This window comes from Haliaeetus leucocephalus, unplaced genomic scaffold, assembly GCF_000737465.1.
Source record: "Haliaeetus leucocephalus isolate CR32 unplaced genomic scaffold, Haliaeetus_leucocephalus-4.0 Scaffold144, whole genome shotgun sequence".
NCBI lineage: Eukaryota > Metazoa > Chordata > Aves > Accipitriformes > Accipitridae > Haliaeetus > Haliaeetus leucocephalus.
In genome coordinates, this window is record NW_010972580.1 from 2441252 (window position 1) to 2468682 (window position 27431).

Here is a 27431-nt window from a genome sequence, read left to right on the forward strand (position 1 = left end):
AGGTAAAGTGATCAGAATAATTTACATTTGTGCGTATTTTGTGTGTCAGTCAGTGAAGGTGCCCAGAGATGCATTAGATATGAAAAATACTTGTGAGGGAGGAAGCATTAGAGTGTGAGACTGATCTGTCTTATATGAATATTCTGTCTTGGATATCTGCCTTCCGTGAATATTCTGAATTATTGCAAGTCAGCTCTGCCACTGCCATTGCAGCTGAAGACTATTTAAGTTTTGATCTATTTGGCCTCTGTAATTAAAAAAAAAAAAGCAAATTTTTTAAATAAAGCAAGCCGTGAGTGACAAATGGTTGCACAGTTATAGTTAGATTTGACTTCAACTCTTGAGAAAAAGCCCCTGCTGCGTTGCAGAGGATTTGAAGGATAACTGCGGAGACAGTGTAGTGAGTCTGTGATTCAGATGTTTGGAGATGTTTGAGTTAGGCATGCAGAGGGCTAATGTGGAGCTAACGTCACAGACCACCTTTGGGAAAGGGGGTTTTAAGATTCCATTGTGTCCTCCTGCTGATGCTTTCCCTCAGTTGGTCAGGGCTAACTTTGCTGTGGGAATGTTTGTTGAAACCTTTCAACTGGAACGCGTTTTGGAAATTTTTAGGGAGTGAGTTTTGACTTCAGATACTGGAGTACTTAAACCAAATACTTTTTTGTTCTTTGGGCCTTCTGCAGCTTTTAATTCAACTCTCACTGGATGTATTTGTTTGTATTTTGTGCCTGAGGCAGTATTCTTTAAGCCAAAGTGCATAGGAGATTTGTATCCTGTAATGTGAAAGACATTCATTCAGTAAAGGATACTTTTCTCTCCAGGGACAAAGGCATTCTATTTGAAATATTCATTGAATATTGCATTTTGACAAACCATTTGGAAATGGGCCAGAGATCAAGAATTCCTTGCTAAAATAATTAATATCAATTCAGATTAGAAAGGTTCACTACCTGCTTGAGAATGAAAGGAGAACATTCAAATGTGTTTTTAATGGTTCAGCCATCTCCTTTGATTGCATTATCGAGTATATCTCTGAATTCAATCAGTGGTACTCTTTCATTCCAGAATTATCCCATTTGTCCGTCCCGTGCGCTATGAAGACGTGCAACAGAAAGTGAAAACAGCCTTTGGCCAGCCACTGGACCTCCACTACATGAACAACGAGGTACAAAGCATTGTTATCAGTGCTCTCTCTGGACAACACTTTTTCCCATCCTGAATTCTGTACCCTTAAATTTAATTTTCAGTTTTTCCCTCCAATACAAACCATAGTTGAATCACTCTGCTCCAGAGGAAAACATGCTGATACTGACAAAACATCACACTGATGTGTGTATTGTACAAACATCAGCATCTTGCTTCCTTGTACTGGTATTGTTTGGGAGACTCTCTTGAGGAAGTAAAAAAAGGTATTTGAAGTATTTCGACTGTTGAAAGCAACTATTGCAGGCCTATATATATATATATATATATACACACACACACAGAGTCTGAGGACTGCAGGCAGTCCTAGAGTCATTTCTTCAGCTGCCCGATAGCAGAGTCAGGGTTGTTTGTGTTGTTTGACTGCTGACCAGCAGCAGCCATCCAGGCATTTGTAACACATTTACCTCCTGCTGGCTGCAACACTTTCTGCTTATCGCCCAGCTATTAAGCAAACAAGGGGAGTTAGAGAACAGGGGAGGCTCTTTGGTATGCGATGCTGTAGGGGGGCTGTGGGCACTGTAGTTGGTAAAAGAAAGTGTCATGGAGAATAGCATTTGTCTCTGAGGAACTGGGTAGTCTGTGTTAATAATCTGAAGTATTTTGTTGGCTTTCTCACTCTGGACACCATGGCTTTTCCTTGGTTTTTTTTGTTGTGGTGTTGCCCTCCCACCGTTCAGGACTGCATCCCTAATGAGAGAGATGCAAAACCCCGTTCACCAGTACAAGTTGGACAAAAATGAAAGGGGTTCTTCAGTGTTAATAACATTCACGTTTCGAGATGTGAGTGGGCTGTAGAATAGAGGGTGTCTGAGCATAATTTCCTGGGGTCTTACTAGCAAGTTTTAAATTCTTCTTTGATTCCCTCTTTCAGAGTCTTAATCTTCTTCGTATTAGTCTCTATCTGAAACTCAATTTTCACTTGATCGTCAGGTCTGGATTCATAAGTATGCTGAGACAATGTTCTCATCAGGGAGTCAGGGACCTGTCTCTGACTTGTTCTTTGCAAACAAATTCAGGTAGCAATTAGTATTTTTGTGGATGGGGCCTTAGAGAAATTTACATAGGGTCAGCCATTTCTCTGATGGCAGGGGAGGAAAACCTTGTTAAAAAGGACAGTAAGACACTGCTGTAATGAAGATTTGTGGAATAATTCAGCAATCAGAATCCTAACTTGTATTCTGATTTTTTTCTTTTTTTAATGTTTGTTTAAATACCTATTGTGGAAATACACTTATTTTTTCTGTCTTTTCTAATGATTTTTTTTTTCCTGTTCTTTATTTTGCAGCTATCTATTCCTTTGAAAAATCAAGATGACCTGGATAAAGCAGTAGATCTCTTAGACCGAAGCTCTAATGTGAAAAGCCTTAGAATATTATTGCTGTCTCAGGACAGAAACCATGTAGGTAACAACTTCTGTGACTGCAGCAAAATGAAGGTTTTTACCCTTAAGTCTCTGAAACATGATGGTAGCCTTATCTGAGAGTAACAGGGATTAGTAAAATCACTCTTCGCAGACACTTTGCTTTGGCTTAGCTATAGGTATCTCTCTCTCTTTTTTTTTTTTTTTTTTTTTCCCCTGGCTTCAGCAGCTGCTCAGGGACTAAAATATTGCAGCTTTTTAAGCTGTAATATGAAGGCCATTTTATATCAAGTACCCAATGACTGTATTCAGAAAACACTTCATGAGTTTGGTTTCCAGAGAACTTTTTTTACCTTTGATTAATAGCACAGTGTTGAAAGTGCATGTAATTATCTTGCCTTTAAAAAAGCACAGGTTGTCCTTGAAGACAAGCTATTAGCACTTTTTTCCTGGGTGAGAAGCCTGAGGACAGCTCCCAGTGATTTTTCAGTTCTGTAACCTAATGCATTGAATCCAGCCTTACCCTGTAGAAACTAAGTTGCTTTTAGCTAATAATGGTGTATTCACACCTAAGGTGAATTTGATTGTGTCCTGGTTCACTTTCCTATACCACAGGTGGCTGTGGCAGTGAGCATCAATGTAGTTTGCACTTTTCAGCAGAAAAGATCGTAACATGAGAAGCAAGTCTTTAAGTCAAGCTCCCAAAGCTGCCCGTTTTGGACAGTGAATTGAACTGCAAGCTGAAGAGGGCAAAAAGAGTCAGAAGTTTCCCTTATTCCTGATCTGTGACTGGAGAACTTTGCCACTCAACCAATGTCTTTTTTTCAGAATTAAGGTCATATAGCTTTTCAAGTCAGAGACCTTGATAGCTTAGATATTTTATTTGCAAATTACCAAATTCTCTTGAAGAGTGACAGAAAAAGCTGCTCTGTCTTGAAGGCTCTGTTGGTAGTAGCTTGTCAATCTTGAATGTTCATCGCTATTCAAGTTCTGCACGCTGTGAGCTCAAACTCTTGAAATAATCACACATGTAATTCTTGGAACTGTCAGGAGAACGTAAATATACTTCTTGCTATTTTTTAATTTGATAATCCATGTTAATAGAAATACAAAGACCTTCAGGAGTGTTAACAGTCCTTTCCCACATGACTGGATGCCAAAAGCTGGAAAGGTGTAGGAGGGGATGATGCTGTTCCTTGTCCTATGCCCTTTCCCTAAGCATTTGTTACTGGCTCTGAAGACAATACTTGGCAAGAAGGCCTTTGGTCTGACCTAGACTTTGGTCTGACTTTGTTCTGTGTTGTCAGGAAACAGTCTGTAAAAGGTGGCCTGAACTTTTGGTATAACACAGTAAAACAATCCTATTTTACAGCCCTCTATTAATTTCAGTGTCTTCGGACTGCAAACCAGATGTTAAATGATGCTATCTAAACTTTACATAAGCCACCTACAATAAACACTTAGTAATTCTCATCCCTACACCAGCCAGTACTGTGGTGGTGGCCTTTTATTAGCTGTTTTTTCCTCTTTTGCTCAAAGCAGAAACAAACAGCGAAGTCTTCAGTAAGTGCCACTGTTTCCCCCCCTCTCCTTCAACTTCCTCTTCAGCTCTGAGTTGCCTGACAGGAGAGCCCTACACGTGATAAAGCCAAAGCCCACAAGTCTGAAGGAGGTTTCTTGGCTGCATGATCTCATCCCACTGAGGGAGCGGGAAGCATTATTTTTCCTGAAGTACAGGATGCAGATTTTGTTTTGGTTGTGCTCTTTTCTTTTTCTGGGGATGGAAAGGTAATGCCATGGCTTTGGCACAAATATGTATATAAAACAAATTAACTTTACGACAGTAGCTGTGTGACTAGTACTGAGAGCCTGTGTTTGTGAATAGCGTTTATATTCATTTTCTTGTGCCTCTTTGTGGCTCATTTGTGCTTTCTTTTATCAAGCAGCTCACTTCTCTTGTCAGTCCTTTCTTTCTGTTTAGAAACTAATGGGAAGAACTGTTTAAGTTGAACACCTAGAGTACCAAAGCCAGGCTATCCACATAAATGGTGTGACTTCTGCACCCTTTATTCAGCTCCCATGAATCTCTTCATGGCACAGTTTATGTAATTTAAATCAGGCTCCCTCCTTACTCTGTGCAAGGGTAAGTGCTTATTAAATGAGCAACTATTTGATACAATACTTTTTGGATTGTGTGACCTCACACCTTGTTTGTCAGTCGTATTCAAATAGTTTTCAGAAGTCAGAATTAATTTCCTTGGGGTATCTTTGGTTCTGTTCATCTCAATAAAATAAGTTAACATTAGTTAAATTCTGTAACACACAAGAAGAAGGGAATATTATATCCTCTTGTAAAACTAGGTACTTTGGGACAAGAAGATTAAAATTGAAAGTGTCCACTAGTATTGAGAACTTGCTTTGACAGGCATAGGATCTCATTTGCTTGGGGGACGTTGGCAATTCACAGTATTTCAAATGTTCAGACCTTAGTGCACCATCCTCAGCTGGTGTCCTGTTCAGTCCCCTGTTAAGAGCCCATGTTCCCTGTATCATTCATGGAGAGAGCACAGAAGTGTCAGCTGCCTGGAGCTGCAGTCTAAATATTTCCAAGTGAGCACTCTCTGGAGTCTGAAGTGGCCTTGCAGTTTCTCATGGCAGAGCTGTGCATAACTGCTGCACAAGGAGGGCAACAGTTCCCCTGGAAGCATCCTACTGCCCTAAACTGCAAAACCACCCTGCAGTTGTTCTTCCTATGAAGCATGCTGGAGTTACCCTTTCTATCTTTCTCAACAAACTGGGGAGAAGTCCTTTGATGTGTCTCCTTTCATTCCTTTTCCTGCTTTGAATGAGATGAAGGCACTGTGGAAAAATGATCTTTAATTAGATTGTGTCTATGTAAGTTCAGGGAAGGATGAATAAAAGCAACACAGCATTCATCTTGGCATCTCCAAACTCTTTGTGCTCTTAAACTCTCTAGGATTTATTTTCACTTAGTCTGAATTGTCAGTTTACTTTTTGAAGATTGTGGGGAGTCAGGTTGCTCTCTTAACTGCTTCTGAAAGAGTGCAAGATTCATAATTTATCTTTGCTGGCCAAGGTGGCTGATAGAAAATGTAGGTTCTTCCATGTTCTGGTCTCAGTGACTGATAGAAGCCCCTTCTTGTTGGTTTCATAGGTAGCTGCTAATGGAAGACAAACATTGAGACTTGTAACTCCTGTATTTGATTTGAGGCTGGAGGGTAGCATGGTCTAGTTGTTCGACTCCTGTTTTACACCATAATTGTAAAGCTTGCTCTTTTGCTGCCTTTATTGTTTGTGTTCTGTGAAGTTAATAAGATTTCAGGCTCTAGAACTGTTTCTCAGCTACTTTCTTGCTACTAAACATTAATGATATTTTTAAAACTGTGGCCAGACTGCTTGAGCTCCTCAGTCTCATTTTTTTTTCCTTTTTTTTTTATTTTTTGTTATTTTATTTTACCCAACAGACCAGTTCTTCACCCCATTCTGGACTGCCCAAACAAGTCAGGATTAAAACTTCCCAATCTGTGGGGGATGTGAGCACACCCTATCAGCAGCCAGAACCCAGAAGTAGGCATCTGTCTGTCAGTGAGTATTTTTGCCACTTCTGCTTGTCTTTGTTTTGTGAAATGTATCTTTTGGGCCCTAGTGTTTATGGTATAGTGTTTGTGAAAGCCATAAGAAATTGAAAGGTTATTCTAGGACAAGGCAGTTCATTTTCAAAAGCTCTTAATATGTTTACAATAGAATGTTTCAACTACGAAGTTGTTGAACAGCTGAGGAGCTGCTAAAGGGGATGTCCTAAAGCCAGATTCATTGAGGTTAGAAATTTGGAAAGTTTATGTGAGTCCATTAAGCTTTTTATTTAGATTGGCAATTTCAGTTCATGAAACCTAGATTTGATTTTTTTTTTTTTTTTTTATGTTGGGCTTTGGAATCTGTCCTCATTCTGGTAACCAAGCATGTTACTAGTAGCACAGGAATTGCCACTGCATATCCAACCGGTGCCCTACATACTGAGCTCCCTAACCTTTCACTCTCTTAATTACCAGATGAGTAGAGCACAAGGCTAATACCATAGGTGACTGGCACAGCTGCACAAAAGATAATGAGAAAAGTCAGAGTGATATGTACCTTTGTCTTGTTTCCTTTGTGTTTCTCTTAGCTTAGTGAACTCATGTTTAGTGGAAAGGTCCATGTAAGACTCCTGTAATTTTTGACTTCTATCTCTGGTAGATTTGTGTGTGTCATCCCAATTTCTGTGTTACAACCCCCTGTATAACTATGCAGTACTATTTAAATCTGTGGTCAAAGGATGCTTGAAGCTGTTAACTTTTTATATAAAAAAACCCTAAAACATCTGAAACTGCTTCAAAGACTTATGGGCCCAAAACCAAAAAAGTCTGTGGTTTAGAATCTGGCTCCTTGGTGTTAAACTCAGTGAGCAGTGGAAGAGCAGGAAGAAGGTGAGCAATAATAGGGATCTGCAGAATGAAGGCTAGAGCCTTAGATGGTGGTCTGTGTAAATGACTTTTGCTTTAGAAGTGAGAATTGCTAAATTTTGCTGGAACAGAAGCAGGGGATGGCTGTGTTTGTTATAAAAGCTATTTCAGGGCTTGTCAGACCTAATGCTTCAGATGACAGGTGCTGCAAATCACGAGGGCAGTACTAGGAGCTGGGAATGTCAGAGCTGTTTTGTTTCCAAGTTCTAAACCAGCTCCCTCTGTGGAAGAGGAGTGCTTCAGTTTCACTAACTGTGTAAACTTGAGCCATAATCATCACAGAATTTTAGATCAGTATTTCCAAGGCAATCTTAGTGTCAAATAATAAATCCCATTAAACTAGCACAGACAGTCTCCATGTTGGGGGGGTCTAAACCAGAGTCACATCCATGCTGTTCTGACCAAAGGTAATTAGGAGAGTAAGCTCAGTAGAGAAGGACTTGAGAACTAGACCAGTAGTTCTTAATACTAGACTTGTCTAGCAAACCTGCTTGTATGCTGTCTAGAGTCTGCTGATCCCCTTTTGTACAGTTTGCTTTTATGAAGTAGCAAACAAAGTGCTGAAAGCTTGTGAAGTACGTGACTGAAACTGAGACAAAAAGAGTTTTCCCATCCTTTCTAGTTTGAAGTTAATGTGCATAAAAAGAGCAACATTCCTCGGTCCTGTGAAGAAGGCAGCAGTATCCATGCATGTCTGAATAAAACGTTTCTTTTTTCACAGACAAATTCAATGCCAAAAATATTTTATTTTAAAAATATATATCTTTCTCCTTTATTGGCATTCTAAGGTATCCAAATAATGATGCCAAAGCTAACAGACTGTACCGAGTGTCTGTCATGGGTAAACTGTATAGTAATAAGGGGCCCCTTCTGTATCCCAGTTGTACAGACTCTTTCCTCTTATCCCAGCTTATGGATGCTTTCTGATTAGCCTGTCATTCATCAATCAAGAAAGCATTGGTTTTATTTTCTGAACGTGTCAAAGTACCAGACTGTTACATTATTAAGAGGTCCAGAAGAGTTCCAGTTCTGTCATGGGTCTGATAGTAATTTGGCAATAGCTCAGTCTTGAAGCAATTTCTTCTTCCTTCTCTTTTCCTATCTTTGATTTGGAAAAGGAATGTACCCCTGTTTTCTAGCACTTCAGGCACAGAGACTTTCCTATTCATACTGTGTTGTGCAATGACAGTCGAAAGCAGCATTCACCAAAAGTTGTTTGCACGCAGGAGATGTATCTGTGTAGTTCCTGTCTTCTAAAGTGGACAGGCCTCGGGCCTGCTGTCACCAGTTCAGAGGTTTGGAAGTAAAAGATAACTTTTATTTAAAAAAAAAAAAAAAAAAAAAGTTGCTAAGCATTCTGGCAGCACTTGTGTTTTTTCCACTCACTTCCTTTGATATACATTGATTTAGTGCCGACTTCCTTTTCCTGCCCAGTGATGGTGGCCTTTCCACAATAGCGGCTGGGTCGATGCCAGCAGGATTTGGGCTCCCTTTGGCTAGCCATGGCATTGTATCGGAAAGAGTGAAAGTGTGCTCCCGTGACTCAGTACAGCCCCAAAGCACGCTCGCTTGTTTATCTCCACGCCAGTTGGCTTGTAATGTCACGTGAGCCCTGCAGAGCTACTTGGAAAATCAGGTGGTAGCTCTAAGCAATAGATTATTTTTTTTGCATGTAGTTAACCCCCCCCCATACACTCTAAAGCTATGCCAGCATTAGGGTTTTTTTTTCCTTCTGCAGTCCTCTGAAAGGTGCACGCACAGGTTTTCAGTTAGCTTCTGCCAGTGTTTGCCTTCACTCTTTATTAGAATAACTTCTGTAGAAAATATTTTCCTTGGGAGAGTATTTGCTGATCTTTACCCATCTTTCATAGCACCTGAGTACACACAGTTAATTAAAGACAGCATCATAAAGAGCACAGCTTGAGAGCTGATCTTAAAATGTTGTCTCTGAATTCATGGGTGACCTTGAGTAGATTGGCCGGACCACAGCATGTCTTGGAGCTCACAGTGTGACTTGGTGGGAGCTGCAGGTGGATAGGTCACTGCAAAAAGGGATTTTGTATCTTCCTGTTTCTGAAGTATCATCATCTTTGAGATCTGCAAGGAAAAAAAAGAAATCCTAGGGGTGAAGTTTCTCTCAGTAGGTAGCACAACAGAAACTCTTTAGGTAGTACCATTAACAGATGAGTAAAATGTTTTTCTCATCCTTTGGCCCCTAAATGTACTCTCTGTCCATCTATCTATCTCATCTAATGAACAGAAATTGCAGAATTGACCTCCATGTGTTTTCATCCAAACTAGTCATACAGTTTCATTTTTTACACAGTAAAATGGAAATTTTGGGGTTATTTACAAAGGTAACAGTACTCCCATGTGATACTGAAATTGCTCAGTGTTGGTATAATTAGCTCAGCTGATGATGACTAGCAGGGATTCACGCAAGGTGAATGATACTAGTTGAGGCAAACTTATAATCAAGATAGAAGATCAGTTGTCCTGACAAGTGTTTTGTTTAGTGGAGATTAGCAGTGAAGTGAAGTTCATGTATAAAAAACAGGAATTCCTGGAGTCATCTGCCTTCCTTGAGGTACTGAAATTATGCTTAGAAGATTGAGCAGAAGAGGTTAGAAATAGGTAACTGCTCTGTTAGGAGCTTCACCAATAATCCTGTAGTGTCTAAAATGACAGTACAGGTCCTCACTGAACGATTTACTTTTTGACATGGCACCTCCTGGTTCCATTCCTGTCCAGACTGCAAGGTTGACTCCAGAGTTGCTGTGATCATAGAGGTCTAGCATTAGAGGTGAATATTTGGATTTTGTGTACATGTATGTGCAGTCTCATTTCAGTAAGCATAAATATAAAAAATGTCCTTCTTTCTGGCCCAGGTTCCCAGAACACAGGCCGAAGTTCACCACCTCCTGGGTATGTTCCAGAGAGGCAACAGCGCATTGCTCGGCAGGGTTCCTACACCAGCATAAATAGCGAAGGCGAATTCATCCCAGAAACCAATGAACAGTGTGTAAGTATGAGCAGTAGGGTGAAAAAAAAGTAAGTCCACCTGTTAAGGAACTCTCTGCTGCTCTCTGGGCCTTCTTTTTCACTCCAGAATATTCACTAGCTGTAGTTGCAGTGGCACCTACTAGTACTGCTTTGTTCATTTAAACTTTGCTTCAAACTTGTTCGTAGTTGTGTAAGTTCAAAGCCTTTGTTGGACTGCCAGAAGCAGTTACCACGCATATTGGGCATTCTCTCTCCACCTCCGAATGAGTGATTTTGGTGCACGTTACACATGTATGCTTAGGTTTCCTATTACCAGGTTCGTGTGACCCTCTTGCATTTGAAACTGATCTCTCCATTCAAAAAAGTAGGAAGTAAGGCCAAAGGGCGACTTGCAGGTGGAGGCAGCAATGCAGTAGCACCAACAGAAACACTGTTCCTGAAGTCAGCTGGGATCAAAATGCAGCACAAGGGTGACTTAAACTTTCATTTTTCACAGCAGAGTCCTTCGACACCTAAAGCAACATCTCAGATTTGATATGTTCTTAACAGTTTCTGTGGGAGATAAAGGAAAAATGTACATTCTAAATAGCTTTAGACTCCCCTCTTCACCTGGACGTCCTCCAGGCAAGCAGTATTGGACTCTGATCCTCTTGCACAGCCTCTTTCAGGCATTAGACTGAACTGATGTTGCCATGTGATTTCTTCTGCATTGCAGATGCTGGACCCTTTAAGCAGTGCTGAAAACTCGGTGTCAGGAAGCTGTCAGTCCTTGGACAGGTCAGCAGACAGGTATAAATGTACAAGCTGGTAGGAACTTATGTGCTCAAATTGAAATGCCAGTTGTACTTATGCAAAAGTTTTCCATGTCATAAATTTTCTTGGAGAGAAAGAGGAACTTATTTCCTACCTATATCCCAATATATTTCTTCAAGAGAATTAACTATGTCTTAAGGCTGTTTTATTTTCTGGCAAAACCATACGCCAACAAACTGGTGCTTCAGTAGCTGTATGTTATAAATACAAAGTTCTAAAGCGTGCCATCTGTGTGGAGCCTAGACTCTAAGAACATCTGGCTGCAGGGTATTTAAATCTCTTTTAGACAAGGCTCTACTTGTTCGTTTAAAAAAAAAAAAACCAACCCATTCTAAGCTTACAGAAATATATCATTACACTAGTTTCCCATGTCCTGCAAGATATAATATTAATTCCAAAGGTAAATAGAGGGGCTTTTCCTTTGGTGAAGATTTTGTCGTAGTCTGATGCTCTAGATATTTTTCTTCCCTTTCTTTGCTGTTGGTGTTGCTTGAGGTGTTGGTGGGCACTCGTAGGTCCTATTAACTTGAATAGCAACTATGGCTTCCCAGCACCTGTAATATTGTGCTTCAGCATGTTTTTAAGATTCCAACAAGCTGATTCCTCTGTGCTTTTATGTCAAGCACTTGAGGCTTGGTTTTGTAGCCAGTTACTTCCTCCGGCTGTCACAAGGGAGTCACAAGGACGCACTTACAGTTAACCTGTGTGAATGCATGCATTCCTTTGGGGGTGAGGATTGCTAATTTGTTACCTGTCCTCTCCCCTTTCCCTGCCCTAAGTGGAGGACGGGGGGGGGGAAGAAGCCTTCCCAGTTATTCCTTGTAGGAGTGGGCATCATCTGGGGAAGCTGTTGTTCTTTGTGTAGTAGGAAAGGAATCTCATTTGAGAGTCTGAAAGCTGTATGAGGCTCGCTCCGTTTACACTGGTTAACAAAAAAAAAAAAGTGCAAATAATATGGCTTTGGCACAGATTGAGTTCATGTAATCTCTTAAGAGAGATGTTAAAGGCCTTCTGCCAAACAAGGGGCCATACTTAGGCTTGCCGGAGGAGCCCTGCTTACTGGGGAGAAACGCAAGGGATCAGTGTTAAAAGCAATGTTCATGTTTATGCTCATCTGCTGCTGGTAGAGAGGAAAGTGCACAGAAGCTTTCATGAGAGGAGCTCTCACCGCTCATGGTAAACTACTTAGGACAGTGGTCCCCATTCTCTACTGCCCTGTGAGCAACGTGCTGCAAGTGGTACCCAGTTCTGCTCTTCCTCTTAGCCTTGATTTTAACCTTCCACTTCACATGGCTGAAGGAAGCACACTGTCTCAAACCAGAGGTTGGGGAACCTCTGAATAAGTGCCACAAGCTGAACAGAAAGGATGACTGCCCACATTGGGAAATAGTTGGTTAGCTGGGACTTAGCCTGACTTCAGCTTTGTAGATGTAGCATGAAATTATTGCAGGGACGTGGATTTGAGAATCACCATTACTGATGTATAAATACATTAGCTTGTATTTAAAGTCCTTGTAGGTTTCACTCCAGTAGATAGCAAAACTTACTCTTCCCTTCTTTCTTTAATAGTCCTTCTTTTCGGAAGTCAAGGATGTCAAGGGCACAAAGCTTTCCTGATAATAGACAGGAGTTCTCAGGTATGTCAGTGTCCAGTATAAAGATTATTTGATCCAGACATTTTCTGCTGTTTGCTGGCTATCCTCCATGCTTGCTGGGATTGTATAAATAGAAGAACTGGGGATACATTGATTGAAAAGTTATGAAGTTATTTATTACCTCTTCCTAAAACCCACTGTTGTTACAGGAAAATTCTGTCATTAGAACATATACTTTTTGAAAGAGCCTCAGTTCTCTCTTTGCATCTCCTTCCAGACCGTGAGAATCAGATCTATGACAAAGCGGGGAAAGGTGGGACTTACCCTCGGCGCTACAATGTCTCCATGCAACACAAAGACTACAACGATGGTGAGTTGTTTTCAGACCTTCAATTCCAGGCTTGAAAAAGCAGGTGAGGCAATGGCAAACTCCATGGGTGAGCGTAACTCCTAGCTGAAGAGTCTGGAATTGCCCTGGTCCTTGCAGTTAGTGCCAGAGTTAATGCTACCATGCATGATGCCACATTTTCATAGCATTCCACGACAGCTGTTTGTAATTCTTTGTTTACTTTGTCCTTTTGGGGGATATCCAGGCTGATCAGTGACTGCTAGGGTTGAGCAGTGGACATAGTTATTATTAGCCTTGGTCATATATAGCGGGTTGCTACCTCGGGGTTTTGTTACGCTTTGCTAATTCACAATGCAAACTTGCTTCTGGGTCTTCTAAATATACCAGTGACTTAAAGAATCACATCTCTGCTCATCAGATGGCTTTATGCAAATTAATTTCTCAATGTTTCATAAGAGGTACAAGTTGTCGTAATCTTTGTTTTATGGTTTTTATTTGCAAGTCCAGGCACGTTATCTAGAAAGTCATTCTGTCTGTGTAGTTGTTAACAAGCCTCAGAGCTTGTGTGGTAGCCTGTAAACCAGATTTTTGCTTTGGAAGGCAAGCTTAGATCTTGCACTACTGCACTGAGGGCATTGCAAAGTGTTCTCTCCCTTCTACTTTGGGAATGATCCAAAGCTGTACTGAACTCAAGCAGCATCAGCCGTGAGCTGTTATATTTTTGCATCTTGTCTGCTTGGCAGTAGATTCTACTCCATGGGAACAGACCAGAATACATTTTTTTTTCCTCTCCCTTCTCTTCGTTGCTCAACCTCCAGCCATCACCTTCCACTTGTAAGCATGTTATTTAAAAATTTTACTTTTTTCTCCAGGCCGGAGGACATTTCCCCGGATACGGCGTCACCAAGGGAATCTTTTCACCTTGGTCCCTTCAAGTCGTTCCTTAAGCACCAACGGAGAAAACCTGGGCCTGGCATTGCAGTACCTGGACCCCCGGGGGCGCCTGCGGAGTGCTGACAGTGAAAATGCCCTTGGTGTCCAGGAGAGGAACATTCCCACCAAATGTGAGCAGTCACCCTGATGATAACTGGGGAAAAGCCTCCTGGGGTTATGGGCAAGAAAGGCTTTTAGAGATGAACTCCGGACCAAATATATTACCATAGCTTGATTTTTAACAAGCCATTCAAAACCACATAATTACATGGCTGTGTTTTGAGACCAGTCTGTCTCACCTAAAAGAGAGGTCCTCTTTTTCTTTTAAGAATATGTAGCCTTGCACTGGGAGCTGGCCTTTCCTTTAGAAAGCATTAGAAATTCAGCTAAGAAGTAAAAAAACCTTTAAGCTGATTGGATCTAGATGATCTACAGGGTTCTTAAAACAGTCAGACAAGCTTGTTTATTTTCTTGATACATTCATGTTTGTAGTCAGGCTTGTGGATTACAGTTATTTCACTAGTTAAGGGCGATATATATTTCACTTGCTCCTTAGTAGAAAGATTTACTTCTGTATTAATCGCATCCCTGAGTTGCTTTTTGGGCAACTTTATAATATAAAAAAAAGAAATGGAACCTAAATCATTACTGATGAACTTCAGATATCCCATACAGTAACCTAAGGATCAAAATGAAGACATTAATGCAGCAGAGTAAGCAACACACTAAAACACTGACTGGCAGTAAATCTGATTAAATTAGACATGGCAAAGCTAATCTCTCAACTCTTCTGTATTTTCACACTGTCCAGATGGCTGGTTCCTGTCTTTGTTTTTAGAGTTTCTCGTTAGATACAGCGTAATTGGATGCACTGCACTCCATGAGTCTGGTAGTGTCGTTTTCAAAGTTAGAGCTAAAGCACTGGTCTTTGAGTAATACGCTTTGGCATTAAGTGCAGTCTGGAAAACTGGGCTCAGGTGTTAAATCTCCGGGTCAGGAGACTGCTGCTTGTGCAATGTGCTCGCCAGTGCAGTAGAACAATGAGAACTCATAATTCCCTGCTGACGTAACCTCCTGCTGGGATATTGGAGGTGGCTGCTTTAGCTGGTTCTCATGTGTATTTTTATTAGAGCCTGATTGTTCAGCAGGTAAAGAAGATAACCCGCACTGTGCTTACATTATTGCCCCTACCTTATCACTGTCTAGTAGGGACATGATGTAGGGAATTGATGACTTCTAATTTCTCTGCTGTAGAGATAGCCTTGCAGTGAAATCCTTCCCCCAGGAGAAGGAACCCCAAACTAACCAATGGTTGGCAAAGAACTCAGAATTGATGTCCTTCAAGTTGCCCCAGAAGCTTAACAGTCATTCCTAGCTGGGTGGGATTGATTTAGCAAGGCTGATCCAGCTCTTCTTCATCTAATGCACGTAGTAACTACAGATCAAGGGTTGGAAGATGCTGTTTAATTGCTACGCCATCTCTTAAGATAGCGATGTTGTAGAATCCACCCTGCTGGTGGAATGAAATTTCATCAACCTCATCGAATAACTTGTCTGTAGTATATCTTTGCAAAATGTTTTCTGGTTTCATTTTAATGGGACACCAGTCAGCAGGGCCTGAGAGTCTGAATGGTTGGATTCTGTTCAGAGAGCTGCCACTAACTCCCTTATACTGGGAGAGTGCTTCGTGTCTGTTTCTTCAACCGCAAGATACCTGTTTCAATCCCAGTATGATGAAGATTGATCTTTGAAAAGATCACAATTATCTTTAAATAGTATCATGAGAAGAGAAATTATTACTGTTCCTTTTTTAGCTCCGAGTGCTCCAATAAACTGGCGACGAGGAAAACTGCTGGGCCAGGGTGCCTTTGGTCGTGTGTATTTGTGCTATGATGTGGACACGGGCAGAGAGCTTGCAGCTAAGCAGGTCCAGTTTGATCCAGAGAGTCCTGAAACAAGCAAGGTAATTCTCATTGCAGCTTCTAAAATTCTGTAAGATCCTGTAAAGTGCCTGTATCTGTCCTTGAACGCTGGCATCTTATTTAGTTTATACTAGGGTTTCCAGTCATGTGGAGAGGAATAGGAGTCATTTAAAAATTACTTTTCCGTATTATTAACTTCAGCCTGAAACTAAAATCCATTTTCTGGCTTCATTTTTGGCTCTCCTTTCTCAGCTTTTTGGTTTGTTGCCAGGTTACTTGAGGAATACTAGACTGCCCTGTGTTCCTGGTTAGACATGGATGTGAATGAAACTAAACCCAGAAAGAGTAGGACTTTTTTCTTCTTTAAACAAAAAAAGCTGCGTGCACTTGCAAAACCCACTTTCTGGGCTTATATAGTAGGCCCTGTATCAAGTGTATTAATTACTGGTTTCCACTTCTGAATTCTCCCTGTCGTCAAAATAAACCGACCTGTGGTGTGTAAATTAATCAAGAACAGTGATGTGACGACACATGAGAAACAGTGGAGATGGGAAGGGGCACCTTGAAATTATAGGATAACAGAAGACTGCCTGCACAGTGAATACAGCTAGAATGGTTGTAAGGTTCTTTGCTAGTGTTTTAACAATGTACCAGTTTCCCAACATTGAACAAATTCACTTTGAGCTGGAATAACTGATCTGTGAAGATTTAATTATTCTAATTTTATATGGGATATTGGTGCCAAGATATGCCCTAACTTGGTAAGTTCTAAGTTATACCATGTCTCTGCTATAAATCAGACAGCTAACTCTGAGCCAAGGAAGAACAGGCTGGAACGTATTTTGAAGGCACTGAAACTCCAAGCCTTAAACTATCAGTTGGCCCGATTAAGCAACTTCCTCTGGTTCCATGCATCTCTGCAGCAGCCAGGTCCTTGCTCTTGAGGAGCTGCGTCCTCTCCCAGAGCAAGAGAAGTGAACCTGGCACCTTCCAGTGGCAGGAATGGAGAGAGTTAAGTGAAGACTAATTTGGGGGAAACCATCATTCCTTTTTCCATAAACCCTCGTGCTCAAGTACCTTTGATGTTCCTCCTGTTCATTCCCTGGATTCAGCAAGAACCTGATACTTTTTGTGGGCAACAGACATCTCTGATTCAGTTTGAAATTGTTGGATAGCCTTTTTGTCTTTGCACTATGATACCCTGTTGTCTGTGGCAAGAATAAAGCAGAGAATCAGTTTCATGTGCATAGCTGCAGATTTTTTGAAGTAAATGAGAGGAAGCCATTTCTAAGGTTGATTAAAGTAAAATCATGAGCGTCAGTCAGAACAGGACTGGGTGACAAAAGAAGTTTAGGAACTCTTAGCCCCTGTAGTCCTGCTCTCTAGTGGGTTGAGGTTCCTACAGAAAGATTTCTAGCAATTCTGCAACTGCGTATTCAGAGCTTTTTCATAATTGAAATTAACACTCGCTGCCCTCAGCTTAATGGTGAGAAGTAAGGTTATATCTGTGTTGTGTGTGAAGAATGCTTTCAACCAACTTGGGTAAAGCCATGCAGCTGACAGAATCAAGGCAAGAAAAAGTTTTTCTGGTACTAAATCCATATATAATACTGCCTGTGTTCTATCAAAGCTTCTGCACCAGTACTTACCTGCCTGTTACACAGTAAGGATTAACATGAGGCATTGGTAATGTTTGCCTTTTCCAAGAAGTAGGTGAACCAATGCCATGGATTAGACTTCTTCAGTGTAGTAGTGGTTTCATCCTACCAGTGACATGGACAAATTTATTAGGATGGAATATTTCCTGGAACCGGAACCTTATTTTCTCCTTCAACATCCATAGGAAGTGAGTGCCCTGGAGTGTGAAATTCAGCTGCTGAAGAATCTCCAGCACGAACGTATTGTTCAGTATTACGGCTGCTTACGGGATCGAGCAGAGAAGACATTAACCATCTTCATGGAGTACATGCCAGGGGTAAGAGCTGACACAAGCAGCACAATCACAGATCTTAAAGTGAGATGGGTGGGTTTGTTAGTTGGTTTATTAGTTGCTGTGATTACCCTAACTATGTAATCCACCTTATACTCTCTTTGGTGTGCCCCTTTCTCATACTGGGTTATAATGCCACCACTTTCTTTTAATTTATGCCCAAATCACCTCTTTGGGTTTTTTTTCTTAAGTGTCTTGTACTTGAAATACATTTTCTTCATTAGTCACTAAAGCCGGTTCTCTTCTTCAGTCTAAATTTGTTCTGCCAAAGGACTTGGCCCAACTTGTAAATCAGGTTAACTGAATTAGCAGAGTCATATAGTACAGCAAATTAGGCTAAAACTGACCCTGCAAAAAGGGAGGCTTTTGACCCGGATCAGTCTACTGAACTATTTCATTGCTTGTCTTCACAAACAGTTGTACCAGCACAGCTCAAGGATGGAGGAAACAGACAGAACCTCCTTAAGCTATTTTTGCTGTAAAGCATGGCCTTGCTTTTCTTAAAAGGGGCTTCTTTGGGCAAGATGTTCTGAGCGCCTCACAAAAAGGCTTTAGAAGAGGCAAGAATTCATTACTGTGCCGGCTGGGTGTATAAAACGGTCACAGCTCGTGGGAATTGAATGGAGACTGCAAGATTTGTGGTTTGTCATTTCTTTGCCAATCCTTTCTGTTTGCTTTTGGTGCAGGGGTCAGTGAAAGACCAGCTGAAGGCGTATGGCGCTCTCACGGAAAATGTAACCCGGAAATACACTCGCCAGATTCTTGAGGGAGTCTCGTACCTTCACAGCAACATGATTGTGCACAGGGACATAAAGGGTGAGATCAGCTGATGATTTATGTATATACCACTTGCTAAAGGAACTCTGAAAGATGATGACAAGTGTTAAGAATTCAGCATCCTGGCTGGGGCTTCTGAACATTGCTTTGCTGAGTTATCCCTTTTTGGTCTTACATCCATGTGCAGGGCTTAGGGAAGGTCATGTTCTGGGCTGGGTATGGGAAGTTGGGCTGTTCTCCCTACAGGACCCAAGAGCATGGCCGTTTGGTTATGGTAAGAAAGACTGGAAGCCTCTAATTCTTAGGAACACTCCTCTGTAACTCCTCATCTTTCTCTCACAGCCCAGCAAAATGAGGCTGAGTGGCCACCTGACTTTCACTGCCCCCCTGAGGCACGTTCATTTCCCTGTGGATTCCCTTCTGATTTCCTCTCTGCTTGGCCAAAGTAGTGTTTCTCAGGTGGTAGGCATACCAATTGCCATAAGAGCTCCATGCCTGCTCTTGACAATCGTGCTTACCTCAGGTTCTTGTGACTGTCCTGCCTCCTCTGTGTAAGAAACCTCCAATCTTCCATGTAGAGCCTCTGATTAGTCCTTAATCTTCCTCTTACCGGTATAACCCCATGGAGCCAGCCAGTCTCCTTAAGAATTAATGTCAACAGATGTGGCAGACACCGCACAAATTTTTCTGTGCTCTAGAGGGACCAGGAGGGTTGCTGGCTGCAGGAAAAATACTCTCTTGTTCCTGCCTATAAATCTTCATTGCATCCCCCCTAGGCTGGCAAAGGGAAATGAGCTGCTGATTCTTGAATAACACCTTGTATGCTGCTCATGTGGTGCTCTTTACCAAATGATTTCCTACCTGGTGAGTTATTCACTAGTTTGCACCCATCTAAGCCAAACTGTTAACTTGCCTCCAGGGTGCTGGATGGACTTGTTACGCTGAGTTCAGCTCTTCAGTGGGGAAGTGAAGTGATAAAGCTATGTCCCAACACAAGTGCATTTTATTTGAGGGCAGAAGGATTTCACATAAGCACGTACCAGATAATAGCAACACAGGTTTCTTAATCTTATTGCGGCTTTGAAGGAAGACTTTTTTTTGGTGTCTAAGCCTTAGTTTGTGTCCACATTCAAGCTAAGCGCTTAAGCTTTGCTTTTTTCCCTGGTGTTTTGTGTTCAGGACATCTGACCAAGTAAAGTGGAGATGGACTTGTTTATTGTAGGAGTTCAAAGTGGTTTAACTAGCTACATCTGTTACCCAGCTGACCAGAAAGCAATGGTTATACTACACAGCTATGTACTATCTAAGCCATTGGCCTGGGGGCCCTGCATAGGCTGAGCTGTTTACAGGCAGTGTAACAATGACGGTGCTGACTCAGCTCTCATTTCCCTTCCCCCTTCACTTCCTTGTGTTTTTCCCCTGAAGTTTTTCCCATTTGCAGCCATTAGCATTTGGCTTGTCTACAGCCTGAATTAAAGAAATGATGTTTAGCAGGTCACCTGAGGCTTAATGGGGAAAAAGCCATACCATGAGCATGGGTATTTCTGGGTTGGATATCAGCTCTGTAGGCTGCAGATCCAACAGCTGGATTGCATGAAAACAGCTGTCTCCATTCTTTGTTTTTTGTCCAGGAGCCAATATTCTCCGTGACTCTGCTGGGAATGTGAAGCTTGGGGACTTTGGGGCCAGCAAACGGCTGCAGACAATCTGTATGTCTGGAACAGGCATCCGCTCTGTCACTGGCACGCCATATTGGATGAGCCCAGAGGTGATCAGCGGAGAAGGCTATGGAAGAAAAGCGGATGTATGGTGAGGCTTTAACTTTCTGTCCATAGATCAATTTACAGCTTTTCTGGAGCGAGATAAGACATATACATTCTGTCGTCCATATATCCAAAAGCAGATTTTGTCTGGATCAAAAGTTTAAGGCGAACTGAAGTAGTTGATTTGAACTCAAGACATGACCTGCTGGAGGCTGTGCTTTGCAATGTCAACACACAACTGCTAGTTTAGTTTTTCAGGAACAATTCCCACTCGTTCCTCCCTCAAACTGATAGCTGATTTTCTGTTTTCTGACTGGTGCGAGGTTTCCATCCTTTAATATACCTTGTAAGAGAGACTGAAGGTTGTTTAGGGAGAGTCCATTCATTTGATTATAAGATGAGAGGTATGCTTATAACACACTGGAAATGAAAGGAATAGAATTTGAGCTTTAAAGGAAGGATGCCCAAACCTGGAATAACACAAAAGATACAGGTCAGATCAGAGGTGATCTCAAGTATGCATGAATGGAAACTGTAGCCATGCTATTATTGGCATAGCCAAGAAACAGCCTCTATCAAACGGAAAGAGCAAAATGGTCCTGTGTCAAAATGTTGATTTTGGAGGCTTTAAAAAGGTGAGATTATAAAACTAAACTAAATGACAGCAACAAAAGGTATGTTTGTCTCTCCACAGTAAAGCAAGGCCTATGCTATTTCCTGTACAAGCAGTGAGTGGAAACATAGCTGAAACGTGTCTCGTATGCAAAGAGTTAAGTTCTGCAGACTCTCCCAGTTGGGATGCTGGGGGAGAGAATGGAGCACGTGCCCTTCCCCCGGGTTGATGCAGTTGTGGATTTCCTCTTGGTGCTGACATCGGTCCATTCCCATCAAAGAGATGCTGCTGTTGGCTAGGCTCCAGTTCCTACAATCCTGATCATTATTTAGGGGGGGTCAGAATTTTCCAGTGCAGCGTTAGTCCCAGGGTGGACGCGTATGGCCGAGAGGCTCAAAGACGTAACAAATCTATCCACCTGGCTTTCTGCCACTGCTGCAGGCCCCTCTCCAATTTTCTTTTTCCTAAATAGCAGAATATGTGAGCTATTTGTTATTGCTGGAGTGACTTGACATGAAAAACATTCCTGCTGTTTGCTGAATATCTTAAAGAAACCGGATCTGCTAAAACGGTATAAATCAGTCTAAACAATAATATATCCCTGCTTGCTCTTGAGCAAACCCCCAGCACTTCAGCACACATGGTTTGCATTTTCTGTACTCTCTTCTAGTAAGTCTTAAATGGCTGGAAACCAGTGTAAAATTTTCACGTTGGATTTTAAACCTTGTCAAGAAGTCATTTCTTGCATATTCACTGGATTTAATTCCTTTCCTTCCTCATCTTGGCAATTGATGCAAGTCTGCCTCTGAAAATGTCTTTTCTTTGCTTTTCACTTCAAAAGAGGGTTTAGTTTAAAGGTAGAAGAGGCAGTTTTGCCTTTTTAATGGAACGATGTGATCAAAACACAGGACTTGATAGGAGAAGTTCACTAACTGCTTCTGCTTAATCTGTGGCCTGGAGGAAGCAATTAATCCTTTTTGAACAAAAACCAATCACTGCAGTACTAGAGAAACCCATCTTCCCTGTGAAAGTATTGGTGTCACGCTTGCTTCAGAAAGGTGGCTCAGCCGTGTCTGTCCCCATAATCACATTCTTGCCTTGAAGTAGCCTGCAGAGCCCCATTAACTTTACTAGGAGTGTTTTGCCTTAATTGATGTATCTGCCCTACTGGCGTTTTAACTTACTGCCTTCTCAGTTTGGAGCTGTTAAGACTTTAATTATTTTTTGACTGTCTACAGTGCTTGGTTTCTTGCGAAGTGGAGATATTAGGGGGTTTTTTCCCACGTGGGCATTCTGAGGCTGTACACTGAAAAGGGATTTTGCTGAAATGGCTTTGTGGGGTCAACCAGCTCTGATTCACTGGACCTTGGTTAAAAAGTATGTTTTCTACTTTGCAACTCAGCAAGTGCCTTTGAGATGTAACAGTAGCAGCAGCACCCAAAATACCACTGAGGTCAAACGACACCTTCAGGCACATCTCGTGTGCACCTCTTGTCCCCTGTTGTTAATGCAGATGTTTACTGAGTAGAATTTGAGCTAAGGAGAGCCAGACAGATGACACTTCACAGTTTTTGGTGCAGTAAGAACCACAGTGGAAACCAGCCTCCCTGTCTCAGCACTTTACTGCTAGCCTGACAGTAGTAAAAGCAGCAACGTTGGCAGGTCTGGCTCAGAATCTGTGCACACATGGGGTTTGCTGAGCACAAAGCCATTTTATAGCTGTTTTCAGAGCAGAGCTGTACCTTGATGTTGGCTGCTTGGAAGTTCTCTCTGAACACTGTGCATTATTGTGTGAGTCAATTCTCACTTTTTTCCTGTCTCCTTTTCCAGGAGCCTCGGGTGTACTGTTGTGGAAATGCTGACAGAGAAACCACCCTGGGCAGAGTACGAAGCCATGGCAGCCATTTTCAAAATCGCCACCCAACCAACCAACCCCCAGCTCCCCTCCCACATATCAGAACATTGCCGGGACTTTCTAAAGCAGATCTTTGTGGAAGCCAGGCACAGACCCTCTGCTGAAGAGCTGCTCAGACATCAGTTTGCACAGCTCCAGTACTGAATTACCTCCCTTGCTAGCAGCTCCTGCTGGGCTTTCAGTGCCCCGTCTGGTCTAGTTGCAACTGCCCGTTGTGGTGCTGCATCTTCAAAATGCCAACTCAGCTGTCCTAGTCCTTTGGGGAAATTATGCCAAGGAACCTAGGGTCTGCTCTTGTGCCTGATACCTTTGTTTGCTGGACTAATGTTTATTCTACCGACAGCTGTCTAAACAGAGCTGCATTTTTTGCCCTAGTTACCTTGATGTGAGATTGCAGCTGGCTGCATGTTTTCTGTAGGCCCAAGAATGGGAATATAAGAAGTGTCTCATTGAACATAGAAGAAATCTGAACCAAGGTGGGAACTGGAAGAGCTACACTCTTCAGAACAGAAACGTGCAACAGCCATCCAGACCAGCTCTCTACGTGTGGGTCGCTGTTGTCCAGACTGCTAGGGCTTTAGAGGCATCTATAGTACATGAATCCAGCAAAAAGCCATGTGTCATTGAGCATGCGCTCGCTATATAATTATATATTTTTCTTCTTAAGTATTCAGCATCTGAAGGTGTTCAGAAAATATTGATTCAAAAGTATGTGAATAGTGTTATTTTATAATGAAACCATGGATTTTGGGATGGGGGTGAGGGAGGTCTTTCTAGCTAAATGTCAGGATAATCAGAAAAGTTTCAGCAGAATGCAGTCACTCCAGGGCCTAAGATAAGGGCTCTCCCACTGATGTTAGAAAATCCAGAGCTTGATTTCCAAGGCTTGATCTGTCCTAGCATTAAGACAGTGTCGGTTAGTTTGTGTCCTCAATAGCCAACAAATCTGTGCTCCTGCTTCATCTCCCTGGGACTGCTGGGTCTAAACAAAACCCTTCTCGAAGGGAGTTCTGCAGAACAGCTTTCTGTTGCACCTATTTTTTTGGCTGGTAACTTTTTACCATCCTTTAAACCAAAGATGGTTCATCTGGTGCCCAGGAATTTACTTCAGGAAAAGCTTATGTGTTTCTTTGAGGACGTGGCCTAATGGAAAATCGAGTTTTTCATGGGGAGAATTTGCTGGACACTAGTTTTACTTGTGCACAGTAAGTTAGAATCAAGCTCGACCCTTCAGTGTGTGTGTTTTGTTTTACAGGTGCGCAAGTGTTCATTTAAGATTTCCATAAAATGTTATGGCCCTATTTAAATAAGCTTTTGTACGAGTTAAGTCAAACAGTGAACCAGAGAGAACATTTGTAATGCTAGCATATTTTTTAAATTAACTGGAGATTCCCATGCAGGTACCAGCAAAATGCATCCAAGTGTTTTTGCCTTTGAAAGGTACCACGTCTCTGAGAACTGAGTTCCTGATGGCTTACTGGCCTCAAATACTGTATGTTGATTGGGGCACTAATAGTCCTTACTTTACTCATAAAAGACTAGCAGTTTTTAAGTGCTGGGGATTCATGGAGTAATTATAAGTTATCTGTGTGAAATTAAACTAAGAAAAGCAAATGTATTATTAGCTAAAATACTGTTCTATAGAGCAACGCTAAAGTTGTTCTGCTCTTGTATTGGAAACCGTATTAAGGCTCCACATACCTCCACTCTTCTCCCCCATAAAAACTTGAAAATTGCTTTCATAATGCAGTAAAATTAACAGCTTTTAAGTGAATGCTAATAGCAGGATAAGGCAAGTTTTAATGAAACCAAGCTCCTTGAACACATGAGAAATATTGTGTTGAATTAAAAGAGGAAAAAAAGAACCCTAAAAAACCCCAAACGACCAAAAGCCCTGAAAGAGTTTAACAATCTGAAGTTTTTTCTGTGCCAAACTCAGAGCAATGTGTAATCAGTGAAAGCAAGCTAATGGTTTCACTTTCAGGCTCTCCTGCACTACTACAAAGATGCACTGTTGAGGTTGCAGGCACTTAGGGGGATATCTTTTATGAAAGCCCTTGTTCCGTAATTTATTTAATTCTAGTGAGAGCACTTCTATTGATCTTTTCCAAACCTGGAACTTGACTCCAAATTGTCAAGACACATGGCCTGATTTTTGGCCTTCACTTCACTGTCGCTTGCACCGAAGGGAAGCGAGGGCATGACACTTCTACTCTGTTTTAGGGAGCATTTTACACCACTTTGCTGTCTGTGGTGTAAACGGCTGTGTATGCTGCAGAGGAATGTGAAATCATTCCTGTAGTCTTGATGACAGAAGTAGGGTGGTCAGCACTCCTGTGGGGCCTGGTAGCACTCTTCAAGCCTTGCAGCTAGCACCTAAATATACCAAAGATTGGAATCTTCTATTCATCACACTTTACCCTGCAGACGTACAGCCAGCAACCAAGAGTGCAGTGATCCTGTCTGCATAGATTTCTCTCTACCCTTGGCTTGTCCTCAACAAACTGAGACCTTTTTCCATGGTCTTTCCTTGCTATCCCACACATTGTGTTTTGGGAGAGAATAGGGCATGAGGAGATGGTGTAACTCTTAATGTTTCAAAGCAACTAAATCCTCAGGATCTGTTGTGGCTTTTACCTCATACGTGTCATGGAAGGCTGTTCCAGAGCAGAGCAAAGAGCATCGTGGACTGATGGGCTCAGTCCTCTCCCCACCAGAGCTTCTGGTCCTTCCTACCACCTATGCTGAAATGTGCCTACTCTGTGTATACACTTGTATTCCAGTCTGTATTAATGGAAGTAAATAGCAATTGTACAGTGACAGAGAACATGGGGTGCCATCTTGGATTTCTTGTATTCCAGTACCTGACCCAATGCCACCCGTTCGGCACAGGAACAAGCCAAAGCATTACTTGTATGTTTGGAGATGCACTTTTATGAATGTAGTTTATATCGCTCTTTTTTAGCTCTTTTTACATCATGTAAACGGTGATGCCTCATACTTTTTTTTTTTTATTTATATCGTAAAAGATCATATTTGGTGATTTTTATATATATCGACTCGACTGTTACGGGGTAGGGGGGAGGATGGGAAATAAATTTGACGCCTTTATGAATTTAAAAAGGAAAAAAAGCAGCTGGTTTTGCAGAGAATTTGCTGATGGTTTATAACGAGTAGAGCCAAGCCAAAATGCTTTCTTTGTTTCCTCACAGCCCTCTTGATTATGGAAAAGGAAGATCTGGATTCTTAAGTCCACTGCTGTGGTGATTAAGCTTGGGGCTGACACTTATACTACAGTCTCTTAGCACGGCCCTGGCAGCAAAAAAGTTTCAAGTGGACATAAATGTAATTATACTTCTAAATTGAATTACATCTGGCCTCTTTATCCTGGCAGAATTGGAAAAAAATGGGAATAAACTCATTTAGGGGACAGTGGAGGAGGAGTGCCAGGCTAACAATAAGCTATTGTGTCCATTCCAGATGTCATGTTGTGTTTTCTGCTATTCCTTCCAGGGAGGGCTATATAGTGAATATTGAGTATTGGGATCCTTGATGGAAGGTGCTGCAGAAATGGAGAATACTCTGTCTGAAGAAAAATATCTTGTAGGAGTCCCATTATTCTGAAACAGTTGAAGCTGAGCAGGAAAATGTCTGAGATTCCCATCAGAGAGGAACTTGGGGGGAATGGGGAATTTGGCTGTCCCTGAGCTTGTTAGGAAACAAACTATTGGCATTTTGGTCTCGGTGTGACGATTCTGTGCATTCCAGGTTATTTGCTTGTTCTCCAGTAAATCTGATCTTTGCCTATTCTAGTGGTGATAGCTTGCAGCAATTTGGATTTTTTTCATATTTTTTTGATTAGTATTCCAATGGACTTGAAGAAGCTCCAAACAGTTCCCTTAGCCATTAATTACCAAAACAAATTGACCAAGAGGGAAATTGGTACCTGCTCAGGTGATACATGTTATTTCCAGGTGCCCAGAAAGCCAGGATAACTTGTGAAACCTCAGTAAATATATATTCCTGCTGTATACACTTTCTCTAGTAGGCAAAGGCCAGATACTTAGAGCTGTACCGGGGGGGCTGAATGAGATCCCAGTGATTGGTGCTTAGGTTAATAGCTGCTGGATGGAAAGGTTTTATATATTTGAATATGTACGGTCCTGTGGCTGTCACCTTGGTACCTGCCCGTGGAGCTGGGAGCGTTCAGTCTGTCTTTAATTTTCAGAATAAAATAGATGTCCTCTGTGGTTTAATGGTGTTTGGGCTTCAGGTCTTTAAACCCCAGCCTTGTTTAGGAGCAAATCTGACTAAGAGCTCTGAATTTCCCAGTTAGAAAACGTAGATGTGCCTAGGGGGGCAGTTCAGAAATGAGGAAAAGGACTTTAATAACTATCAATACCTGTCTGACATAAACTGTGCAGAGCAGGGAGAAATTGCTTTAACCTGGATTGTGCAGAAGACCTTGAACCAGTAGTCTATATATACCGACCGGGGGCTTGCAGTGCAAAGCCAGGCCATTGTATCGTTTTATTTACAATAAAATTATCATTTATATGAAAGCCTTTTTGGTGGTTGTTTGTGATACAGTGTCTCTTATTTCCTGTATGAGTGGTGCCTCGAGATAAGTGAGTAAGACAATTAACTAGTTTTCCTTCTAACCAAGGACCTT

General features: G+C 41.7%; 1 protein-coding gene across 4 annotated transcripts in view; it reads left to right on the plus strand.

Annotated features, from left to right (window-relative positions):
• The window catches only part of MAP3K3 (mitogen-activated protein kinase kinase kinase 3), a 38341-nt gene extending 13534 nt beyond the window's left edge, over nucleotides 1-24807 (plus strand). For 2 of the 4 annotated variants that reach the window (XM_010561370.1, XM_010561372.1), the window contains 13 exons: nucleotides 1066-1165; nucleotides 2492-2605; nucleotides 6052-6172; nucleotides 9975-10108; nucleotides 10805-10878; nucleotides 12472-12539; nucleotides 12775-12867; nucleotides 13719-13910; nucleotides 15594-15742; nucleotides 17545-17676; nucleotides 18378-18507; nucleotides 20100-20277; nucleotides 22675-24807. In XM_010561370.1, coding sequence (XP_010559672.1) covers nucleotides 1066-1165; nucleotides 2492-2605; nucleotides 6052-6172; nucleotides 9975-10108; nucleotides 10805-10878; nucleotides 12472-12539; nucleotides 12775-12867; nucleotides 13719-13910; nucleotides 15594-15742; nucleotides 17545-17676; nucleotides 18378-18507; nucleotides 20100-20277; nucleotides 22675-22903 — 1714 coding nt within the window. In that variant the 3' untranslated portion in view covers nucleotides 22904-24807. The remainder of the gene's footprint in view (nucleotides 1-1065; nucleotides 1166-2491; nucleotides 2606-6051; nucleotides 6173-9974; nucleotides 10109-10804; nucleotides 10879-12471; nucleotides 12540-12774; nucleotides 12868-13718; nucleotides 13911-15593; nucleotides 15743-17544; nucleotides 17677-18377; nucleotides 18508-20099; nucleotides 20278-22674) is intronic. The other 2 variants (XM_010561371.1, XM_010561373.1) reach the window with 1 other exon arrangement.
• Nucleotides 24808-27431: the final 2624 nt, after the last annotated feature.